The sequence below is a fragment of the Sinohyriopsis cumingii genome, chromosome 1, assembly GCF_028554795.1.
Source record: "Sinohyriopsis cumingii isolate HCF-2022 chromosome 1, ASM2855479v2, whole genome shotgun sequence".
Classification (NCBI taxonomy): Eukaryota; Metazoa; Mollusca; class Bivalvia; order Unionida; family Unionidae; genus Sinohyriopsis; species Sinohyriopsis cumingii.
The window spans coordinates 15,581,711-15,601,962 of record NC_142961.1 but is presented as its reverse complement, the minus strand read 5'-3'; the positions used below and the strand labels follow the sequence as shown (position 1 = coordinate 15,601,962).

The 20,252-nt window shown below is 33.6% G+C and overlaps 1 protein-coding gene across 1 annotated transcript in view; it reads left to right on the top strand.

The window, feature by feature from the left end:
- Window positions 1-9,227: 9,227 nt before the first annotated feature.
- The window catches only part of LOC149806450 (hydroxysteroid dehydrogenase-like protein 2), a 36,914-nt gene continuing 25,889 nt past the window's right edge, over window positions 9,228-20,252 (top strand). Inside the window, exons 1-2 of the mRNA XM_089953516.1 lie at window positions 9,228-9,442; window positions 14,243-14,406. Of these exons, the coding sequence (XP_089809642.1) occupies window positions 9,426-9,442; window positions 14,243-14,406 (181 nt within the window). The 5' untranslated portion in view covers window positions 9,228-9,425. The remainder of the gene's footprint in view (window positions 9,443-14,242; window positions 14,407-20,252) is intronic.

Genomic DNA, 20,252 nt, shown 5'->3' with positions numbered 1-20,252 from the left:
CAAAGAAAAACAGTTACAAGGAACATTTAAGGGATAAGATACTTTATAACTGTAATATTAGAATGCTGATTGATAATCCATAATGTTTCATTAAATACACCATACAATTCATAATGTTCCTGTGCCAAATTATTCCTCTAGTTTTTCAGCATTGGCTTTGGCACCACTTTGATCAGACAAACTTTAACCTGTAAGGATAGTTTAATCCTATAAGATGGTGAAGTTCATGTATTCTCATGTATCAAATGCAATCAACTAGTATGCAGTGTTACAGTCCTGAATTTTTTTAAAGTGTTTGTATCCAAATCAATTTACCACACTCAAAGCCTATCCTATCCTGTTTATTGTACATATAACCAAACAAAAAAACAAAGAAGTGATTGGATTGACAAGTTCAAAATTGAAGTGGTCAGAGCAAACCCAGGAAAATATTGAAATAATTATTGCTGGATATATGAACACAGACTTTCTGAAATAAGAACCTCAAAAATGGAAAGATCGTTATGAATTATACAATTTTGAACAGGTTATATCCTAGGCAACACGTATTGCTACTGACTTTGAAACCCTTATTAATCACAGTTATAAAAATAGGTCTGAAAACTGCACCAATGTATGTGGTTAGTGACCACCATCCAAAACAAAACACGCATAAACATTTGGAAATTGCATAAAGAGACTTCAAAAGATTTAATGAAGAATTCCTAAATGACCTATGACAAGAATCATTTGACAGTTTAGAAAATATTAACAACTGTAATGATGCTGTGGAAAACAAAATATTGAATATTCACACACTACTAAAAACAAAGTGACTAAAATGGCAAATGAAACCGAAATGATGTAATTACTGCTGTGCACATGATACAAATTTAATAAACTCAAAGACAGGGAAAACTACAAGGAATGGAGGAATGCTGCTGTTGTTGTTGTTGTTGTTGTTTTAGGGTTTAACGCCATTTTTCAGCACATGATAGGCTATACATGGCGGCCAGTATTAATGGTGGAGGAAGAACCCGGGAAAACCCCAGAAAGAACCACCGACCCACAAGAAGCTACTGGCAAGCTTTCTCACATACCCACATAGGCTGAATCCGAGACTCGAACCCACGCTGACAGAGGTGAGATGGCAGTGATCTGTAACGGAGAGCGCTTTAGACCACTCGGCCACTTGGGGCCCCTATGGAGGAATGCAGTTACAGATATGATTGGAATAGTCCAAAAGACATACTACAAATAAGCCACTGAGGAGAATGAAAAATCTAGTACTGTATGGAAATATTGAAACAAACTAAATATCAAAAAGTTGCATGTTCCTCCGAGTAATACATTATAATGGTCATACAGTGACTTTTATGCAGAGTAATGTAGATTCACTGAGCAAGTATTTTCATAGTGTCTCCGATTGCAAATGGTAAAAGTGAAAACTTTGATTCTACGGATCTAAGTGAGAACCAAAGTGAGAAACTACAAAATATAACACCATTTATATTGGAGCATGTTAGATAGCATGAAGTTTTAAAAATATTGGAAAACCTAAATGTAAACAAAGCTACAGGATTGGATCTTACTGGACCCTGAATTCTCAAATTGTCTGCACCAGTGGTAACTAAGACAATTACTCATATAATCAGTATTGCAACAAATGAATATCCCAATCTGCTTAAAATTATGAAACTGACACATATTTTTAAGAAATGTGAGGGAAAACCAGAAATTTTTTACAGACCAATATCACACTACCCATTCTTTCTAATGTAGCAGAAAAATCTTTAGCAAATTCTGTATATTTAAAAAAATATATATACTTGTACATAAGGAACAATCAGTAATTCAACATTTAAGCTTTTGCCAAACAGCTCTAACTAACAGTTGAATGAAATAAGGAAAGGAAAGCTAACTAGAAATGTTCACTCAGATTTTAAAAAGACTTTTGTTTCATTAATCATTCCATCGTGCTATCAATTTGAAATGCTAAAGATTTCATGACAGCACTAACCAGTGGTTAATACAGCAGGTTTGTATAGGAAGAACAAAATCACAACCAGAACATGTGAAAGCTGGTGTTCCTCAAGAACCACTCCTCAGACTTCTCTTATTTCTTGTTATCATAAATGATCCACCCTTATTGCAAGTGTATCAAATGTTGGCCTTTTATGTTTTTGCTGATGATTCTTCACTTAATTCATATGGATCCTCTATAATGTTGTGCAATTCAACTTAAACAAAAATCAAAAATTGGTGTCGCAAAAATGATATGGTGTTCAGACAAGCCCATGAGGACCAATTCTCTCTGTCTGGACAGGATGTTTGACAGTATTTCTCTTACCCAGAATGTGGTGGACTCTGAGAATGATTTCCTCTGAAGCAGTCCAATGGAGGAAGGTCAAGAATTACAGGTAGAGAGAAGGGGGCATGAATACCCCCTTGAAATCTAAGGTATGCTATGACCAATGTATTGTATGTCTTTATTGTTGATGTACCCTTAAATGCTAGATGGTTGATATAAAAAAAAGTATTGTATCAATATCAACAAACTTTCAAAAGTACATAATATAGCAGCATCAGTTGTAATTGAAAAATCATTTGAGGCATCTGCAAGCAAACCTCTATTCCATGAATTTAAATGGCTAGATGTTCTAGAACATTTGATTAATTAAAAAGCATTTTAGTGTACTAGTCTCTTAAAGAAAATGTTCCAAAATCAAGAATTATTCATTACTAACTCTTTTGAATATGGATCAAGAGCTAGTAATTATGGGAATCTTTGACTTCCGAAGTCAAAATGTCTCTGTAATATATAAGTGCTTTTAAATTTAACAGTATTCATCATATGGGGAAAAAAAGGTGATAATCTAGAGTTATTTTTAAAAAAGTGCTTTTCTTACATGTTTAGCAACATCTGATTATTGTCATAATAAACAGACACTTTCAGTTATAATAATGTATATCAATTTTCCACATGAAGCAGGTCTGAAGGGAGAGTAGCATCGTAATGTAGATGGTTAATCTATAAAATATTATTATTATTACCATATATACTCACATATAGGTTGAATCAAACTGCAAGATCCTGATCTGCCATAGCATAATGCACTTTGAGACCAGGGTCTATGTTGATTGTTCTGCTGATTAATCCTAATGAACTGCACAGATCCAGATCTGCCGGTGCATACTGCGATGGCAGATCTGGGTTTGTGCAGTTGCACTCTTCTTATAAGTGAGTATATATGGTATTATTACAATACTTGGCTGGTTGTTGTGAGATCTTGAAGGCAAATGAGAGTCATGGCTATGTAACTACAAAACTGAAGGTGTCCACTACCCATGCCCTCTGGTCAGACATCGGAAAGACATAAAGATGAAAAAGTGAAGATATCAAATGGAGTTCCAGACCTACAAAAAGCAAGAAGATGCATGAGTGACCTCTTAAAGTCTAAGGCATGGCACAAGCAATATACTGTCAGTAGCAGCCATGATGCAGCAATGTCTTATGTGGTTGATACACCGTTAATGTGCTCGATTGTTGATATGAAAGGTAAATTTTCCCTGAGACCAAAGGCTTTACAGGACTAGGTGAACAAACATGTTTGAATCTGAGACACTGGTGTAAAGCAGTGGTTCTCAGTCTTTCTTGGCAATGATCCTAAAAAATGTTTTTAGCTTCATGACCCCTTTCCACGTTTTGATACATTTTGCCACCCTCAAAAAAGTCCTAGAGACCCTCTCAAACTCTCTAGAACATCCTTGTGACCTTGATTTGAATTGAGATCTGGGGGTTAGGAACCACTGTACTTGGTTGGGGAGGCTTGGCAGGAGAGGGTACGACTTACTAGGGATGACTGCCTCCCTCCTTAGCAAAGGAGGAGGGTCCATAGACTTTGTCCCTTGTCCAGCAACCTTCCATTGAGAAAGTCAGTATGAGGGGGCAAATTTCTGTCGATCTACGAAAAGCACATTAGTTTGGGCCAGAGAACAATTAATTAGATTTATGAGGACAGGTGCTTGCTAAATCGCTATACTGCAGCTATTCATAATGTCTGGTTGGTAGAGGTAGAGATTTTTAAATTAAGCATTCGTTGACTAAACCACGAGACAGACTATTAGGTACACGGCTAACTTCGATTTCATAGTGGAATTGTCGAACTAGACAAATTCCAGAAACTGTTAGTAGAAAACCTGGAAGGTCAAATTGACCCCAATTTTGGTGCCTAGATAAAAGGCGGTAAATATATTTCATCCTGACTGGTTACACTAAATAGGGGCATGTTTCCCATACTAAATTTCCTAGCTGTAAATATTCCCCCCCCCCCCAATCAAAAAATCTAATTAGTCTAAGCTTTGCTGCAAGAGCAAAAGTACAGGGAACTCCGAGAGTCAATTTGGAAGAAATTCTCTTGTAAACATTTGTCCAAGGGACCGGATGTCTGGAAGGTCAACGGACACAATTTTGTCAGTATAAATGAATGCTTGAAAGCACAAAAGGTATTTGCGCCAAATTCATGAGATTCCTTGATACCAACATAATGTTTTGCTTTGAATTATTTGATATGTGCATGAATTTAATTGTTTAAATTCGTAGATCAATTCTCTTGATGTGAGTATAACTGTGTTGAGTTTATATATATATATATACATATATATATATATATATATATATATATATATATATATATATATATATATATATATATATATATATATATATATATATATATATAGAGAGAGAGAGAGAGAGAGAGAGAGAGAGAGATAGATATGAATTTGTACAATAATCTTCTTTATATAAGGTTGCTGAATTGTTTGAATTAGTTGTCTTGTTTTTATAAGAGTTAGGTTCTAAGAATTTCCTGTATTACTTTAGTTAATATGAGTTATGAGAATCCGTGTGAATTCACCGATCTCAGGTAATTTCACGCATGATAAAGACCTGAGTACATATTGACTGAAATTTAACGTTGTTAGGCCATGCAGTGTGATTTCATGTATGCTAAAGACTTGAATGTGTGTATTTGCTGAACATAACTTAAAGCCTGAGGTAGTGAATTTCATTCATTCATTTGTGTAAGTGAGACGAGAGCAGAGTTTCTAAGTCTCATGTGTTATTGTGAAGTGATGAATTAACCATTGGGAAATACATTAATCTTATGAAACTAGGTTTGTTTTGGTCTACCATGCTTGGCCCGATTAAATAGCCTTTGGTATCTGTTTTAATACCAATAGTAAGATCCGATAACGAGAGGAGAATAATGTTCTATCCCTAGTAGGATAACAGACAGGACATTTGGGTTGTTCTTTGTTTGTTTTCAAAGGGGAAAATAGCTCTTTAGACGTATTCCCAGATGTGTCCTCAGATGTACATATGCACTGATGTATCTACATGCTTACATATCCACCTACCCACACAAAGTTTGAGGGCTAAAAGGAGGCAAGACAGTAGGGAAGTTAGGAGAGAAAAAAAAGGAAAAAGGCAAAAGGACAGAGAATAGCTACAGTGAAATTGGAGTGAACCAGAGATAAGCAGGTTATGCAATTGTACAAGGCAACGACTTCGATTGTTCACTCGATCGTATGACAAACTAATTTTATCAGTACAACGGATTGGCTATTTTTATAAATATATTTGTGTTTTGAAATTCGGTGAAAGATTTATTCCAAAAAGTAGTGTATCTTCCTAATGTATTGTATTATCACCATTGCTTATGTAATTGATTAAATTTTAATTTTAATGTATGGGGGCTTGAGGTGTTCTGCACTATATATCTGCTCAGATTTCTATTTATTCTGCCTATAAGTTTACACCATCCGGGCAATAACACCGAGGGCGATCATCTCCTAGATAACGAAAAGTGATTAAAGCGGACACTTGAAAGAATGTACAATCTGCCAATCAACCCTCACCCTTTACAAAGGGGAGGGGGGCTTTACAGTCAGGTGGAAAGGAGTTGTAAATAAGGTATGGATGTTCTGCTTGTGACCCTGCTTTAAACGTTTAGGTGGATATGTGTGGACCTTGTGGAATGGGGTATTTTTTGTGTCAGTTCATTGGTGTTACTGACCTTTGAAATCTTGCAAATGAGATCTCCAAAATGTGACTATCATGGCACCATGCAAAGAAGAATGGTTAAGAACGACTCTAGATGCAGCTATAGCCCTGACTGTATGGGATTTGATTCTCATGAAAGAAATATCTGTCTAGGTGAGAGATTGATATGATATTCGTCTAAATAAAAAACCTCGATAATATAGCTCCAAAATACCAGAGTTACCTTTTTGAGAGAGAGGAAAATACATATAAGTGTTTTAGAAGGAACAGGAGCTATGAAAAGTAACAGATTATTGGCTAGAAACTCAGCTTGGCAAATAATCAGTTACCATTGAACCATAAACAAACCTATTCTACTGACAAGGTGTAAAGATCCCTCTTTCTTCTCCTGACTTCGACAAATAAGGTTTCTTTGATTTAAAAATAGGTTCACTTATATGAAAAGGAAATTGCACTTCCATTGATTTGGAAAAGCAGGGTTCATTAGGGAGTGATGATGACTAAACTCCACTGGTAAGTTCTGAGGATTCTCCTTCATGGGAGCTGACAACTTCCTTCCATGTGTCAGTGATCTCACTGTTGTGGAGGCAGCTAATTTCTGTACCCCAGAAAGTGTTATGGACCCCTTCCATAAGGTAAGTGGTGACTTCCCTCAAATTGCTCCTAAGAATGAAGAGATGTGTGTTTTCCAGTGACAAAGGGATACAAGCAGGTGCTGTCTTCCTGGCCATAAAGGCAACTGAACTTTCTACTAAGTCCCATACCTCATCAGGCCAACGGCAACAAAAAGGACAAGTGTCCATGTCTAAATATGCAGGGCATGCTAAGCTAAGCACAATAACTGGGTGAGTAAACCTTATCATAATTGATTTAGAGTTTGGCTACTGATCAGAGTTAAGTTCTTCTGGACCCAACCACTTGTCGTCTTCTTTTACAAATGCCCTAACTGGTCAGAGCGTTACACTTGATCAAGATGTTTCATGGATTGAATCCCACAGGAAGACCTCGCAGCTGATTTTGAACAAACGTTTGCATTATTGATAAAGCCCACACAAAAACTGCTGAACAAGTAACAAAGATGATGATAATAGAGATGCAACCTGGTCCTGTTTCCAAGATAGCAAAACACATCCAGGATTATCAAGAAAGCCACTAGAGAAAATGCAGCAACCATCAAATTGTTAAATTCCAAAAAGGACTAGATTAAACCAAAGATACCACAGATGGCACACAAAATTATGTAGGGGTGGTCGCAAAAAACATCTGTGAGACAAATGAGAATCTTTTACATTAACAACCACTCGGGTGCATAACACAGTTACCAACAAAACCTCAAAACATTATTGAGCTGGCATGCCAAATAACTCTTTAAAATACCCTATGATTTGCTGCGCCAAAAAAAAAAACAACTATGAAAACATGAGAAAGTTATGTTGCAGCACAAAATACCAAGGATGTGCAACAAGGTTCCATCAAAGCTGCATGGCCCACTGAATGGGTATTTCAGAAGTGGGTTGAAATTGACAAAATAACCACTGATTATCCTATGTGGCAGGATTTTATAAGGATCGTTAATCTCTATAGAAAAATGGATGCAAAAGAGACCCAGCTATACTGCCTCCTGAGGAAGATTCCCAGTGGAAAAGGTCTTGGTGGATGCTCAGGGTTTACGTGTGTCTTTAGACCAGGAACAGGTCCATGAACTCGTGAACCAGTTGGAAACACTCATGCGGTTGGTTCACACTGGTAACAATGTGCCAGAAGTAATCAATGGGACCATATTGATTTGACAGCGTTTGCTTACCAACAATATCAATGACCTGAAAATGTTTCACACATTAATGAACAAACTCATTATAGAGATAAATGATGTATATGATGAATGAAGTTTGTAGAATACCATTGCCGAGTTCTGAGGAGCATGATCATATGTTATGCAAATTCAATTAGAGATGGGTGGAGTTGTTGTTGTTGTTGTAGGATTTAATGCCAATTTTCAGTACAAGATAGGCGGCCAGTATAACTGGTGGAGGAAGAACCCTGGAAAACCACAGGAAGAACCACCAACCCACAAGAAGTTACTGCAAGCTTTCTCACATACCCACATTAGCCAAGCCTGAGTGGAATTTAACTGCAATCCAAAATGTGAAATGTTAAGCTCTCAGGAGACACACAAGAACTGCAAGAATTCCAAGGAAAAGATGACAATATTCTGATGGAAGTTGACCTAGGTATCTGACAGATTCTAGAACTCTAAGTACTAATTGGATACTCTCATACTGATATAGTAACACAACAATAGCTGGTAATGATGTATTGTATTACTACTATAATATATACAAGTAAAAGAATATACTGATATAGTAACACAACAATAGCTGGTAATGATGTATTGTATTACTACTATAATATATACAAGTAAAAGAATACGAAAATCCTTCAAACATAATAATAAGGTGCAACCAACAAAGTTGTTGTTGTTGCTGTTGTTGTAGGGTTTAACGCCATTTTTCAGCACACGATAGGATATACATGGCAGCCAGTATTAATGGTGGAGGAAGAACCCAGGAAAACCCCAGAAAGAACCACCAACCCATGAGAAGCTACTGACAAGCTTTCTCACATACCCACATAGGCTGAATCCGAGACTCGAACCCACACAGACAGAGGTGAGATGGCAATGATCCGTAACGGAGAGCGTGTTAGACCACTTGGCCACTCGGGGCCCCTACTAACAAAGTGCAATGGATTGTGTAGTGTAATATAAACTAAACTTAGTAGTCTCAATGTTAACCAATGATATCTCATTTTGCATTATAATGTAAGATGCTTCAACTGAAAATAAAAAATTGTATCAGATAACATTAATTAATGGGCTCTAACTGAATTAGCATTTAATGAATTAGGAAACATCTCATTTATATTTTAATTGTTTTACTTTAATGTTAAAATAATTTTCATAGGTATCAGCAGTAATTATGTGCAGGGAAACTATGGTCTGTTTCAATCTGCATGCTCATCTACAGGTATGAACATATATATAGCAACTAAGTAATTCTTGATGTTTGAATTTTACAAGTTTTACAGCAGTGATTATATGTAACTCCTCATTGATAATTTACCTATGTATGTACCTGAATGTCTGTCTAATGCTATCTGACCCAGTTCTGTCCATTAGTAGGGGTATATACTATTTATGTTGTGGTGTTTGCCATGCATACAGTCCATAATCAACCAATTTAATTATTTTCTCAATTTTGAATTATTATACATGTTCACTGTGTGCAGAAGAAAACTTAGTACAAGAGATTGTGGTCAAGAAGTAGGACACCTTATTATTGTCATTTTAGACGCCAGAAGACACACTAACAGTTGATGAATGGCTGAAAATACAGGGTAAAGCAAATTCTTTGTTCTTTTTGCTATTAAGAGATATTTTTGTTTCAGATTCTTTGATCAACAAGAAAAAGAGAGCAAAGAAAGCATTCCATTAAATTTGTTATGCATACAGAGTGGTCCCCCTTTTATAAGGTAGACCCCACCCACTCCCCGTGAGTAAAAAATGATCATAATTGAGAGATATCTGGTGGTGGTGGTGGTGGGTAAGGCTAAATTGTTTTTGTAAACCTCTCAAAACAGATAACCTTCCTGACTGATACCATTAAATGTTCTGTTTGAAAGTGTTTTTCACACAATGATGACTTCTGTGTCACATAAAATTGAGATGAAACTGTTCTCTGAAATACAAGTTACAGGTAAAGTTGGAAAAAACATCAATAACCACTCAATTTACAAAAATAGATACACAAATGTGATAAATACTATTTAATTGGATCTCTGTGTGTTTTTTCCTAACTTAGATTTCTTTGTACTTTACATGACCTTAGCTGTTTCCATACAGCTGTATTCTATCATGTTTTTAGAAGGGTTCAGTTTTTCGCTGATATGGGGTTATATTTAGCGTACAATTGCCATTTGAAACTGATAATTTCTTTAAATTGTCCAAGTTGGGGATCAGATTTACAGTGTTCATTCAAATTTAGGCTGGAAAAAGTTCTGACTAAAAATATGACTAAGTTTCAAGGGAATTTTTGCATACTGAGGTTTTCATATTTGGTGATTTTCCTGCACATCTACTATAAATGAGTGTCCTTTTTTATATCTGGTCATCCCCATATATATGATTTTCAGATCTACATGAACTATCAATGACAGAGTACTTTTTTTTTATTTGGTCACTCTTATATACAAGATTTTAAGATCTACATGAATCATCAATGACAGCACTTTTTTCTGTCTGGTCACCCTTGTATACATGATTCTGAGATTTACATGTACTATTAATGACATATAGTACTCTATTCTATCTGGTCACTCCTGTATACAAGATTCTGAGATCTACATATACGAATAGCAGAATACTAGTATGAAATGATCAAATATTCATACCTTTGACATCACAAAAAAATATCATCATTCTGAGATCTACATATATGAATAGCAGAATACTAGTATGAAATGATCAAATATTCATACCTTTGACATCACAAAAATATATCATCATTCTGAGATCTACATATATGAATAGCAGAATACTAGTATGAAATGATGAAATATTCATACCTTTGACATCACAAAAAATATCATTCTGAGATCTACATATATGAATAGCAGAATACTAGTATGAAATGATCAAATATTCATACCTTTGACATCACGAAAATATATCATCATTCTGAGATCTACTATATGAATAGCAGAATACTTGTATGAAATGATGAAATATTCATACCTTTGACATCACAAAAAAATATCATCATTCTGAGATCTACATATATGAATAGCAGAATACTAGTATGAAATGATCAAACATTCATACCTTTGACATAAAAAAATATCATCATTCTGAGATTTACATATATGAATAGCAGAATACTAGTTATGAAATGATCAAATATTCATACCTTTGACATCACATTTTGAGATCTACATATATGAATAGCAGAATACTAGTATGAAATGATGAAATATTCATACCTTTGACATCACAAAAAATATCATCATTCTGAGATCTACATATATGAATAGCAGAATACTAGTATGAAATGATCATATATTCATACCTTTGACATCACAAAAAAATATCATCATTCTGCGATCTACATATATGAATAGCAGAATACTAGTATGAAATGATCAAACAGTCATACCTTTGACATCACAAAAATATATCATCATTCTGAGATCTACTATATGAATAGCAGAATACTAGTATGAAATGATGAAATATTCATACCTTTGACATCACAAAAAAATATCATCATTCTGAGATCTACTATATGAATAGCAGAATACTAGTATGAAATGATCAAATATTCACACCTTTGACATCACATTCAGAGATCTACATATATGAATAGCAGAATACTAGTATGAAATAATCAAATATTCATACCTTTGACATCACAAAAAAATATCATCATTCTGAGATCTACATATATGAATAGCAGAATGTGAATAGCAGAATACTAGTATGAAATGATGAAATACTCATACCTTTGACATCACAAAAAATATCATCATTTTGAGATCTGCATATATGAATAGCAGAATACTAGTATGAAATGATCAAATATTCATACCTTTGACATCACAAAAAAATATCACCATTCTGAGATCTACATATATGAATAGCAGAATACTAGTATGAAATGATGAAATATTCATACCTTTGACATCACAAAAAAATATCATCATTCTGAGATCTACTGTATGAATAGCAGAATACTAGTATGAAATGATAAAATATTCATACCTTTGACATCACGAAAATATATCATCATTCTGAGAGCTACATATATGAATAGCAGAATACTAGTATGAAATGATCAAATATTCATACCTTTGACATCACATTCAGAGATCTACATATATGAATAGCAGAATACTAGTATGAAATGAGGAAATATTCATACCTTTGACATCACAAAAAATATCATCATTCTGAGATCTACATATATGAATAGCAGAATAATAGTATGAAATGATCAAACATTCATACCTTTGACATAAAAAGTATCATCATTCTGAAATCTACATATATGAATAGCAGAATACTAGTATGAAATGATCAAATATTCATACCTTTGACATCACATTTTGAGATCTACATATATGAATAGCAGAATACTAGTATGAAATGATGAAATATTCATACCTTTGACATCACAAAAATATCATCATTCTGAGATCTACATATATGAATAGCAGAATACTAGTATGAAATGATAAAATATTCATACCTTTGACATCACAAAAAAATATCATCATTCTGAGATCTACATATATGAATAGCAGAATACTAGTATGAAATGATCAAATATTCATACCTTTGACATCACAAAGAAAATCTTGCACCATCTCAGTCTCACTCCTCAAGGTAATTCACAGAAAAATACATTTTTGACAAAAATTTTCACAATGTCCTGGTGGTATTTTAAAACGATAGTTCATACCTGATCCATGTAGGTGTTTTCATAACAAATTGCATGTTGGAATAAATCTGTAGATAAAGTGAAACATTGTTTACTAGTCATGATTAGATGGAGTGAAAGAATTAGCATGATTAAATGGAGTCAAACAAATAGTCATGATTAGATGGAGTGAAACAATTAGTCGTGATTAGATGGAGTGAAACAATTAGTTGTGATTAGATGGAGTGAAACAATTAGTTGTGATTAGATGGAGTGAAACAATTAGTCGTGATTAGATGGAGTGAAACAATTAGTCATGATTAGATGGAGTGAAACAATTAGCATGATTAAATGGAGTGAAACAAATAGTCATGATTAGATGGAGTGAAACAATTAGTCATGATTAGATGGAGTGAAACAATTAGTTGTGATTAGATGGAGTGAAACAAATAGTCATGATTAGATGGAGTGAAACAATTAGTCGTGATTAGATGGAGTGAAACAATTAGCATGATTAAATGGAGTGAAACAATTAGTCATGATTAGATGGAGTGAAACAATTAGTCATCATTAGATGGAGTGAAACAATTAGCATGATAAAATGGAGTGAAACAAATAGTCATGATTAGATGGAGTGAAACAATTAGTCGTGATTAGATGGAGTGAAACAAATAGTCATGATTAGATGGAGTGAAACAATTAGCCATGATTAGGTGTATAATCTGCGTAGCACACAACTTATTAAAAGGGAACCCAAGAATACTTTGAATATTGCAGCAAAACAAATGGATGACCTTGAAAAAAACATCATCTTTCACAGAATTTTGTTTATTATTGCATAATATTTGTCTGAATCTCATGGTCATGTATTTTGGATGCATCACATATCTGAATATTTAATAAATAACATAGACTTATAAAGTGTTATGTCAATGGTGTCATGTGACACAAAATGTCAAATCATTGGCATAATGTGATATGAAATGTCATGTCAGTGAATTCAAGTGATACAAAATATCATGTCAGTGGTATCATGTGACACAATCAGTGGTATCATGTGATTCAAAATGTCACATGATTTGACACAAAATGTTATATCAGTGATATCTTGTGATACAAAATGTTATAATAATAGAATAATGTGATACAAAATGTAAATATTGTATCAAGTGACACAAAATGTCATCAGTGGTGTCATGTGATACAAAATATCATTAATAGAATCATGTTATACAAAATGCCATATCAGAGAAGTGGAAAGTCCATGGTTAGAAAGAAAATGAAAATTTCTTATAAATAAATTATACAACAGATCCCTACAATTTTATGTTATCGAAGTATGTGAAAGGTATAGACATAATATGGTCAAATGATGAGTGAAAGTCTTACTTAGAGATTAAAACACTTTAAAAAATCTTGATAAAAAATAATTGATCATTTGGAAACAAATAAATAAATGATTACACAACACAGATCTTAAGTTTTATCAGATAATTATTTTTTACACATGCTCACTCAGTTTAAAAAGGATTATGCTAAATAACCCTCCAGTCTAATATTTTAACTGATTTACAGTATTATTTCAATAAATGTAAAACCAAAGGAAACTTTCAAACACTTTAGCAGTGTCATATACTCTGCAGATCACTTCAATGATAAAGAATAATTTCATAAACATTTGTGTATATTTGCTCACTTCTCATACTCATTGTTTACATTCAAGAAACTTATGTGGCAAGACCCTTTTCATTACTGGGGCCAGTCGAGGCATTGGGAAGGCCATAGCCCTGAAAGCTGCTAGAGATGGGGCCAATATCATTATAGCAGCCAAAACAGCTGAGCCACACCCAAAGCTCTCAGGGACCATTTACACTGCTGCTAAAGAAAGTAAGTAGGTTCTTTAATACTGTAGTTTGATCTTTCTATTCTAAAAAAGTGCTCCTTCACCCAAAAACATGCTCTTGGGGTGAAAGGTTTCCAAGTTGCCAACTTTTCTGTAAATAGGCATTGCAGAGTACTGGTACATTATGGTTTTTAAGACATGTTCCTGAAATGTTTCATTTCTGTATAACTTACATAATCAAAGTTAAAAGGAAAAGCTTTTCACTAAGTTATATGTACAATTATATACACATAGATTAACAAATATTGAGATACATCGATTTATTTCATCAACTAACGACAGTTCTTTTGACAGCCAATCTTTCAAAAAAAAGTTAAAAATCCAAAAGTCTTAAGAGTAAATAGATATATATTGCTGACTATATTTTGTCTTAAACATAAATATTACAATCATGTTCTGATGAACTATGGAAACACATTTACTATGATATTTTTCATACCTGCTTGCTATATAATATTAAAAGTACTAATTAACAGTTCAGATTTGTATTTTAATTCTATTTCAATCTTTTTATTCACATAATCTGAAATTTTAATTTGTTAATTACTATACAACTGTATGATTGGTTAATTGCTATATAATTGTATGGTGTGTTAATTACTATACCATTGTATAGTTTGTTAATTACTATACAACTGTATGCTTTGCTAATTACTATACAATTGCATGCTTTTTTAATTGCTGTATAACTGTATGCTTTGCTAATTACTCTACAACTGTATGCTTGATTAATTGCTATATAATTGTATGCTGTGTTAATTACTATACCATTGTATACTTTGTTAATTGCTATACAATTCTGTTTTGTTAATTACTATGCAGCTGTATGCTATGTTAATTACTATATGGCTGCATGCTGTTAATTACTCCACAATTGTTTGCTGTATTAATTACAATACAATTGTATGCTGTGTTAATTGATATACAGTTGTATACTTTATTAATAACTATACATGATGCTGTGTTAATATACAATTTTATGCTTAATTTATCTAATATTTTGAACATTCCACAGCATGGTCTTAATCTTTTATCTAGATTGACTTGTTTTCTGAGTAGACGTTCAATATTCAAAGCAAGGGATGGGTTTTGTTTGACATATGAATGACTCTTTAAGTTGATGCTATCCTGAGTTAATTATGACATAAAATTAGATTGCCTACCATTGGTTTAATCTTTTGTTTGATACTGATATAGCTATTATGCTGCAGATGGAGAATTCCCTGTTCTATAAATGGCTACATAGCAAATGTTCTCAATGAGAATTCATGTACTTAAACAGGCTCTAAAACTGATAGGAATTATCTTTAAAAAAAAACAAAAAAAAGTATAAACAGTTGCAGTTGTAAGAGATTAATGTTTAATCCTTCGGGCAGTATTTGCTGTGTGATTCGGCAACTCACAGTTTATACCATGATAAACTCAGAAAAACAACATTAAACTTTTAAATAAATCAATCTTGTGAAAAACTGCATAGAGAAAAATCTGATGGAACAGCAGAAATAAAGTGTGTTGGCTTCAGTAATTAGATTTAATTACATTTAATTTTGAATATGATGGGATGGGTTCAGTCATAATGTTATCATTTCTGAAGCATGAACAACAGATCTGAAAGGAGTATACTTTGATTTTGATGATTGTTGAATGAATCAAAACCCATGTTGGTAAACTTCAAGCTGCCACCATATAACATATAATATTTTTGCATTCATGACACAATATGATAAATCGATGAATACATACAATAATTTCCACTTATTTCAAGTTTGCATCAACAGGAAAATCTTGTAAGGGACCGTCTATTTAGTATGCATGCATGGAGGGGGGATTAACCCAAATGCATACGCTTGTGTGTGTGTGAAACTGTGATAATAATTTGTCTAATACACAACCTGTTGGACTGTGGACAGTTGGCATTTGAATTATAGTGGACACTAGACAAACATTTTAAGTTACACAGCTTATTTCTTTTGATGCAGCCAGACATTCAATGTCAGTGAACTTTGTTTTAGAAAACACGTAAATATTATTAATCCTTGGTCGTTTCTGTGTGGATTAAATATAGGCTGTTCTACAGAATTTGGGGGTGGGGGGATGCATCAGGTGTATGTATGCAGGTGGGGGGTGTTTAAAACATTATGCAGGTGTACATGGGGTGGGGTGTCAAGCTTTGCCAGATTATTGAGTATATACTAAATGGATGGCTCCTAAACATGTTTTAATCTGGATCATTTCATTATCAGTGGTCATCCTACTGGTAGTATATTTCACTTCTCTGGATCAAAATAACACATTACCTTAATACATGCATATGGCTCATTATAGTCGTTTTCTCTATGTGCTTTTATGAACTTAAACAAAGGCCTTCATATAAACACAACAGAAAGTTCTGTAATTGGGAGAAATGGCTTCAATACTTGAATATTATTGCTGCATTTTAAAACTGTCCCCATAGTAACAAAGATTTTTACAACAGATTTTAACAAATTTAATTTTTAGACCAAATACTTTTTCTTTTGTAAATGTTTAAGACCCTGTGAGTATATTAAAGAAAGATACAAACACAAAATATAAAGCCAAAAATATATTAACCTTATGTTCTTGATCTTATCACTTCAGTGAAAGCAAATCACCTGCTATACCTACAGAATATTACACTGCCCAGTTTGCATAGAATTTAACTTGACCCATTCCTATGCTTCAGTTTGGAGGCATTACACTGCCCAGTTTGCATAGAATTTAACTTGACCCATTCCTATGCTTCAGTTTGGAGGCATTACACTGACCAATTTGCATAGAATTTACCTTGACCCATTCCTACGCTTCAGTTTGGAGGCATTACGCTGCCCAGTTTGCATAGAATTTATCCAAAAAGTCAGCAATTTGTTTAAAAACATATTGGGAATGCTTTATTTCAACATGCCAGACATGGCATAGTGGGTTGCCAATCAAATCCTGCCAAGAATTTGTGACATTATGTTTGACTTCTGATGCTCTTTTATACTGACTTTTCATCTTTCTTTCCAGATCAGATTTTGAGTTTTCTCATTTATAATTGAGAAAACCTAGTTTTTCTAATTCTCTGACTTATATGCAGTGTAATGCCTCCAAACTGAAGCATAGGAATGGGTCAAGGTAAATTCTATGCAAACTGGGCAGTGTAATGCCTCCAAACTGAAGCGTAGGAATGGGTCAAGGTAAATTCTATGCAAACTGGGCAGTGTAATGCCTCCAAACTGAAGCATAGGAATGGGTCAAGGTAAATTCTATGCAAACTGGGCAGTGTAATGCCTCCAAACTGAAGCATAGGAATGGGTCAAGGTAAATTCTATGCAAACTGGGCAGTGTAATGCCTCCAAACTGAAGCGTAGGAATGGGTCAAGGTAAATTCTATGCAAACTGGGCAGTGTAATGCCTCCAAACTGAAGCGTAGGAATGGGTCAAGGTAAATTCTATGCAAACTGGGCAGTGTAATGCCTCCAAACTGAAGCGTAGGAATGGGTCAAGGCATTTTATAAAGATATAGTATTTAGGCACATAATGAGCACAAGGATTAATTGGATGATTTAGGTACACTATGAACACACAGGTAAACTGGAAGTCTTAGGTACCATATGGATTTAAAGGTAAACTGGAAGATTCATACACAATATGAATACAAGGGTGAACTGGAATATTTAGGTACAGTGTGAACACAAGGGTAAACTGGAATATTTAGGTACAGTGTGAACACAAGGGTAAACTGGAATATTTAGGTACAGTGTGAACACAAGGGTAAACTGGAAGTCTTAGGTACCATATGGATTTAAAGGTAAACTGGAAGATTCATACACAATATGAATACAAGGGTGAACTGGAATATTTAGGTACAGTGTGAACACAAGGGTAAACTGGAATATTTAGGTACAGTGTGAACACAAGGGTAAACTGGAATATTTAGGTACAGTGTGAACACAAGGGTAAACTGGAAGTCTTAGGTACCATATGGATTTAAAGGTAAACTGGAAGATTCATACACAATATGAATACAAGGGTGAACTGGAATATTTAAGTACAGTGTGAACACAAGGGTAAACTGGAATATTTAGGTACTGTGTGAACACAAGGGTAAAGGTACAGTGTGAACACAAGAGTAAACTGGAATATTTAGGTACAGTGTGAACACAAGGGTAAACTGGAATATTTAGGTACAGCATGAACACAAGGGTAAACTGGAATATTTAGGTACAGTGTGAACACAAGGGTAAACTGGAATATTTAGGTATGATATGAACAAAAGAGGAAACTGGAAGATTTAGGTCAATATAAACACAAAGGCAAACTGGAGGATGAAGGTACAGTGTGAACACAAGGGTAAACTGGAATATTTAGGTACAATATAAACACAAGGGTAGACTGGAAGATTCTTGGACAATATGAACACAAAGATAAATTGGAAAAGATCTAATCTGTCCATTCATTTGTAAAATTTACATATCAGTAGTGCAATGAACTTGTTTGTTTCTTTTCAAAGTAAGCATGCAGGCAGATAAAAAAATCTATTTTTATATTAAGCTTCAATTGTTCAAATTTTTACTTAAGAATTATGTTTCTCAAAATTGTTTGTGCTATGAAACATTGATATGAAGTGTTTTCTTTATAAATGTTTACTCCTATGCATTTATTGTAATACTTTTCATTCAAATGAAAAATGAGTAAGAATTTTATCAAACACTGTACAAGCTTTCTTCCATGCTGAGAATGTCATGTTGTGGTACACTAATGGCAAACCAATGCCCTCATGATTCATCTCGGATTTATTGGTGTTTATTTTTTACAGACCCATCTCTCACACTTAGTTTTTATATTTTTATATATGACCCAGTACCTGTAGAAGCAAATCTGCTACACTTGGCTGCATGCCAGGCCCACTTTTACAGTACTTCTCCTATGATTCAAAATTCAATTTCTTTGATTGGTAATCCATGCCATGAGCCCATAAATCAATAGTATATACAAGGACAAAATATCAACTGAAGCACTAATAATAATAATAATAATAATAATAATAATGACTTTATTTATAGAAAAATCTTAGATCAACTGACCATTCTTTCATGATGTCTTCTACAATTATATATATATATATATATATATATATATATATATATATATATATATATATATATATATATATATATATATATATATATATATATATATATACCGCTACAATAAAATCTGCACATTGTATTAGGAATGAGTACATACAGGATTCATACAAATAGTGAACACATATAAAACATCATTGGTAAGTACATGATATTACAATTTCTGACAGCAACGTTGTACTGAATGAAACAAAATCATACAAGTTTCTGAAGATGTTCACTAAGCGGCTTTTCAAAAGCTTGGCTCAAGTCAGCTGACTTTATATAAGGTAGTATGAAATTTCATAGTTTGGGTCTAGAAAAAGCAAAACTCTTCTTTTAAAACTCTAAATTTGGTTTTAATAAGGTAAATATAAATTGTTGTTTGAGATGGATCTTAGTTCATACATTTAATCAAGAGCCCATCCATGTAAGGATTTATAACAAGTAAACCCTTTTGAAAATGAGTTCTTTGCTGAAATGGAAGCCACTTTAGGGTTTTAAAAAGATTTGTTGATGGTGTATCTGAATCGGCATCAAGAACAACTCTAGCTGCTCTTTTTTGAAAGTTCAGTAATCTTTCTTGATTTTCTGTACTACTATTACCTCATATACAACAACAATATTCTAGGTAATGATGTATACATTGTAGTAGGATGTAGACTTCAATTTTAGGGAAAAGTTTACTTCTCCTTTTGGAC